Consider the following 6000-nt stretch of genomic DNA (forward strand, 5'->3'; position numbering starts at 1 on the left):
TAACTGCCTCTGGATTTTACAACTCGTAACGGCTCGCAGACAGCCCCAGAATCCAACAATCTCTCATCGACATGTAGCTAAACTATCTTCACAGATAATTTCATTTGCAAACAGATCAAGGCTGCTTGTATTTCTGTTCCTCAACTGCATCCTCACCACTGATTTCCATCTTTTGGCATCCACTGAAACATAAAAGGTGGCGTTATTACCCAAATATACCAGTGCATAGATTTAAAAAGTAGTGCAGGTTGATTCCAAATTATACTGTTATCATGTCAATGCGCACATTTTTACTCATATTGATGTGTGCTATACTATAGCTAATAACCTGTACGCCATATTGCAACATTGTGTTGATCATTACCCAAGAACAGGCTGAAAACGTGAGTAGTGCATATGCAGAACAGCCACGAGTCTGGATCGAGATAACAGTCTCTGCAGTGTGTGAGGTACGGTTGAGATGCACATGTAATGCAAACAGGAGCGAGCTCTACACACATGCGTAATTTCAGTCATTTTCAGAATACATTTTATGCAACAAGAAGCTAAATATTCCAACACGGCATGAAACAAACTGGATTAAACCTCTTTAGACTCACTATGTTTTATATTGCAAGCGTGACTCATACGGAGGGAGCCAAACTTGGAAACTCGTCAGCTTCTTTCTGACACTGACGAGAAGCAAAGAAACCATTTTATCTGAAAAGCCTGCAAGAGTGAAACCCCCCAAAGACTCTCTTTATTTTTTCATCTCTCACTGGTTCTGCCACACGTTCTCAAGCTTTCCTGCTCATCCTCCCTCCCTCCTCTCTCCTGCAGCTTCTATTTGATGAACAGATTTTCGTCTTCCTGCTTGCAGGACCGAGATAAAAATGCGCTCACCGCAGCCCTAAACCCCCCCAAAACCGGTATTGAAAATAGTCCCATCACAAGAAGCTTTTGTTTTCTAAACAGTTAGCAGACGGTACAATATAAAAAGCTGCACGTCCACACACACACACACACCATTGGCTGCAAATGAACCTGAAAGCGACGGTGGCATCGTGACAGTAGAATCTGCTCTAAGCGTGACTCATTTGACTCCGAGGTGGAGTTGACTTGTGACGTATTAAGCCAGAGATCATCACCTTTAAAAATAAGATGGTTGAAAACACTGCTTGTGAGCTTAAAAACAAAAGAGGAAGAATACACTGTGCTGTCGTTATAGCAGGTTTAAATGAAATACAAACACTTTCGAGGTATTGTAACCTATTATAGCATGTGCTGAGTTACATCACATAGTGAGAATGACTAATGGATTGCAGATTAAATGAAGAAAGTTTTTTTTTAAAAAAAAGCTATTCCTAGGGACCCTGCTGGGTTTTACCCTTCATGCCCCCATGCTTCACTTCTTTTTAAAATGGCCCCCATTATTAATGCAGCACACAGGGCATCAATGTCCTTGAGCGAGGGCGAGAGATGTATTCTGTCAGAGAAAAGTGTGATTATGCTTGTGTGAAATAAATTACTCTGCGACGCATGTGAAAAGGTGAAACTGAGTTTGCGTTTGTGTATTTCGCACTGAAGTCGCAGTTAACTTCAGGGTATTCTGCCTTTTATGAGCCGTTTTTCTCAGCAGTGTCTACAATAAAGAAATGCATCTTCCTCCTCCACTAAAACGAGGATTTGCTGTTGCTCATACAGCAGACGCCATAGTCCTCAACTCCAGACTGAAGCTGCACAGATAATTAGCAATTAGAGACACATTGGGCTAAAAGGTCGATACAGCATTTTAGGATAAAAAAAATTTCAGTTCACATCTAATTTTGATGTTAGTGTGGGTTTGGATTTTCAAACAATCACTCCATAAGTGATGTATACAGGCCTGCTTGTGCGGGTATATCATCTATTTGATGTTCCTGAACTTAATTTTTATATAACTTAATATGCAGTAACATCTGTTATAGTATATCATTGCTGAAAAAAATCAACTATTTGATATGAATCGTTAATCTGTCATTTTGATCTTATTTTTTTCAATAAACTGAATAATAAGGTGCTTGAGGCCTCAAGGTGCTTTACGTTGTTAGTTAAAAACCCTCAAATCATAGAGAGAAAACCCCAACAATCAAACGACCCCCTGTAAACGAGCACTTGACCACAGTGGAGGGAACATCCATCAAATCCCCAAATTTATTTTCCAGTCATATAACACCACAAGAACCAGTAAATGTTACTGGGACACTCCAACCAGAGAATTTTTGGGGGCATATTTGCTTAAAAATGGTCTAAAGTTTATCTGGGAATTTTTATTCACTGATTAGCCAGAGTATGGAAAATCAATCAATTGTGAATAACACAGGTAATCAGTTCAGGCTTCCTGACTTCACTTTAACATGCATCACGGACCAAGCACTGACCTGCAACTCACAGGACTCAAATCATCTCCTCCTGCAGCCCCGTGCCAGACGCCACAGAACAACACTACAGGTTCTGCATCCGTGTCCTGATAGGTCAGAGGTGTTTTAGTGGCACTACGGGGACTTATACAATATCAGGCATATGATTTTAATACTGTGGCTTATTGCCTCTAGCCTGCACTGAGACGTGACAATGATAAAACAACTGAAGTAAAAAAACAAAAGCAGATATGGATATAGATTATTTATTACTGCTTTCTGACCATTATGAATCTCTGAATCTAACACTTCATGCATTGACGACGTCTTCTCGTGTTGTGTGACTGTCTTCTTAAAGTATGGTTGAGCAACATTTGTCATCTGTGTACAACTAGCCAGCTTCCCACATAAATCTGGGCTTGGATTACAAGGCTGTGGCACAGGAACAGAGGGGTTGAGGGGAACCTTCTGCCATTGGGATTCTGAGGAAGAGGGCTCTGTGTGTGTGTGTGTGTGTGTGTGTGTGTGTAATGTTGAGGAACAGACAGCAGGAGACCACAGAGACAACACACTGTGAGCCTAAAGCTGATTAAATCACACTGGGAATAAAACAGATTAATGAAGACAGCACCAAGTAAAAATCTTCAAGTTCAGATACAGTTACTGCATATTTAGACAGTCAACAACACCTCTTTATGCATGCACAGATCCACATAAATCTATGCATATTTACAAATATAAATGCTTATGTGTATCCCCACCTCTCTTTTACTCTCTTGCGCGTGCACACACACACACACAGATTCATCTGATGACGAGAAAGGAACATCTGCAAGGAGAGGGAGGGCGTGCTAATGGGTGACAATAGACTCATCACACAGAATTAACACAATCAGTGCAGCCATCCAATGCCCTGTGTGGGCTGCTGTCTATTTCAAATCAGATAAAATGAGCTCTTGATTAAAACTGAGAAATGTGTTAACAGAAATTTGAGATTGTTCCCAATTACTTCACTTTGTCTTTTATTTAACACTCGAACCCGATCCAGTCTCCCAAACATAATGCACCTAGCGGTGATCTGCAAGCACTGCTCTTTAGGAACATGCAGTCCGAATGTATGATTCATTATCAACACAGGCCTTACAAATGTCAGTGTGACATTAGCACTAATATAAATGACTCATGTTGGGAGATGTGAAAAACAAATGAAAAAACAATAAGAGTCTACTGCATGTCGATGTTGGATCTCGAGCTGCCAATTGTTTCAGTAAACTCCTCTCCTCACGAGCTGCTACTTAATTCTCAGTTAGTCAGTTTCAACCTGCAATTAAGAGTGTTCACTATCTCCAGGCAGAGACCTTGAATAGACATGTGATTATTACTGTCACATTCAATGCACTATTCCCCTCCATCTCAGAGACAGCTGCTCATAAAGTTGAAGAACAATGCAAAGTGAGACTGGTCACTAAGGCCATTCTGAGATTGCATAAACTGCTGAACAACAGGGGGAGGGCACACATGTGTGTGTGTGTGACTTACACAGGCTCTGTGTGTCTTGCAGTGAGGGCCCTGAAGCTAATGGACAGTGTCATTGTGACTCAGCCCTATAAATGGAAAACCTCCCGAAGTTTCCAAGCTAGAGGAAATAAAACTCACTCAAGGCCTTTGAGATGCTGATACATTCAAGGTCCCACTTAAGAGCACTCTGATTGGCTCCCGAGTTAAAGGTGATTAAACCTTCAGGTTGTGCACTTTGACCTGAAATAACATAATAATACATGACTAGCCTAAAATGAGAGGGTTGAGAAAGCGCGTTGGGTAACCTTGAACAGAATACATTTGCGCTGGGCTTGCGCTTTACAGTAATAATAATAATAATAACCGATGATTCGGTGATGGATGGGGAATGCTTAATTCAATTTATCACCTGGTGTCCCGCAAAAGGCGATAAGTGCATTTAGAGGGCGCAGAGGTCATGGCGTGCCGATGCTGGTAGGAGCGGATTTCCGCCAAGGCGCACTTAACGATTGCATAACGAGGTGCGCCTCGGAGTTTCTCCTGTACTTAACTCGTCCTTCATTTCAGGGCCACAACTTGCGCATTGCAAGAGTGAGCGACAAGCACGAGCTGCAGCTCCGATGCTTGTCAGCGCGGAATGTCATCTGAAGGGTACGGAGAAGAACCGACGTTCCCGACATCACTGTCATCACAGTGTTGTGCCATCTGGCTCCCAGATGGACACGCAAAAAGCGTGGCACTGAATAATTATCGTGTTTTCCCATCACGCACTGAATAACCACCGGAGTCAAACACGACTGATGCATTCTCCCGTTGGTGCAGTGCTGCAGCACGCCAGTGTTTTCAGCGGAGTGCACCCCAGAACCACAAAAACACCAGAGGTTGTAGGTGATAAATGGAGCACGACTAGCAACAACACTGCGAGTTAATGCAGCGACATTTAGCGTGAATTAATCATCACTGTGTTGGGGATGAATCTCTGCTTTTCCAAACCTCACGCCACTCCTCCTCCCCCCAGACAACGTGACACTGTAAGTGGAAGATCTAGTGAGAGCCGGAGCACCGTACGCCGCATCTTCTTACCTGAGTGGCTTTGTGGAATTGCTTTTTCAGCCCCGCTACAGACATGTTCGCTAAATCGAGGTTCTAGCTGGGAATACGAAGTGCTGCTGCAGGTGTGAGCAGGGAATCTCGCTCCTAATTGAATCTGGTGATCTTGCAGCCGTGGCTAACTCCCGTCTACACTGGTCTTCACCAGAGGGATCTCCTGCGAGAAGGGGGGGGGGGGGGGGGGGGTGCTAAAGCCCTTATCAGGCTATTGGATGTCAAAACCACATGTCTTAAACGGCTCTGACGTCGAAGCCTGCTCAGTTTAAAGCGGCCGCCTCCTCACTACAGCCGAACTCTAAAAAGGGGACTGAGGTATTTCTAATCTAAGCTCGTTTAGCAGAAAAGACGCGAGACTAACGTGATGCGATACCAAGAAAAAGGATGACATTACTCTTTATGTCTCAATGATTGGAGAGGATCTAGGTGGTAGAGCTACATGGGTTGGTGAGAGGCACTGTGCCCAAATGTGATGTGTGAACGGTTTCCGTGGGAGACGGGGAAGAAAGAAAGAAGTATGACCTTTACACCTCTGCGTTTCAGCATCTCCAGCACCCTGGACAGCGCCCATCTCTCAAGGGAGAGAGCCGTCCCACCCCGAACAACCAGACTACAGCAAACCAATAATTACTATTATCTCCCTTACGAAAGTCTCTAAGTGTCTCAGAGCCATAATGAATGGTTACACTGCAGGTTCGGCTGCAATACTGACTATTAATTGAGAAAAAGTAATGTACCATAGTAATATGCGTGTACCTACACAAGCTTTCAGAGCGCAGAGGACACTATAGCAGTGAGGCAAACATGAGAAAGAAATTAAAAAAGCAACATTAAAACCATCTTACCTATACAACATTTAGCATAACTCTTATTTTATTAACCACTCGTAGAACAGACAATGTTAGACTTTTAAAGTCATTTTGTGTGTTTATATTTCTCTTGTTTTTATTTTTAAGGTATTTTTTAACATAAATTCTCAGAAAAAACCCAGAACTCA

General features: G+C 42.8%; 1 protein-coding gene across 2 annotated transcripts in view; it reads right to left on the bottom strand.

The window, feature by feature from the left end:
- Positions 1-5159, bottom strand: part of sh3gl2a (SH3 domain containing GRB2 like 2a, endophilin A1) — a 37788-nt gene extending 32629 nt beyond the window's left edge. For both annotated transcript variants that reach the window (XM_006787075.2, XM_087841725.1), the window contains exon 1: positions 4980-5159. In XM_006787075.2, the coding sequence (XP_006787138.1) occupies positions 4980-5024 (45 nt within the window). In that variant the 5' untranslated portion in view covers positions 5025-5159. The remainder of the gene's footprint in view (positions 1-4979) is intronic.
- Positions 5160-6000: the final 841 nt, after the last annotated feature.

This window comes from Neolamprologus brichardi, chromosome 6 (genome assembly GCF_056152115.1).
Source record: "Neolamprologus brichardi isolate AB-2024 chromosome 6, ASM5615211v1, whole genome shotgun sequence".
NCBI classification, from domain to species: Eukaryota; Metazoa; Chordata; class Actinopteri; order Cichliformes; family Cichlidae; genus Neolamprologus; species Neolamprologus brichardi.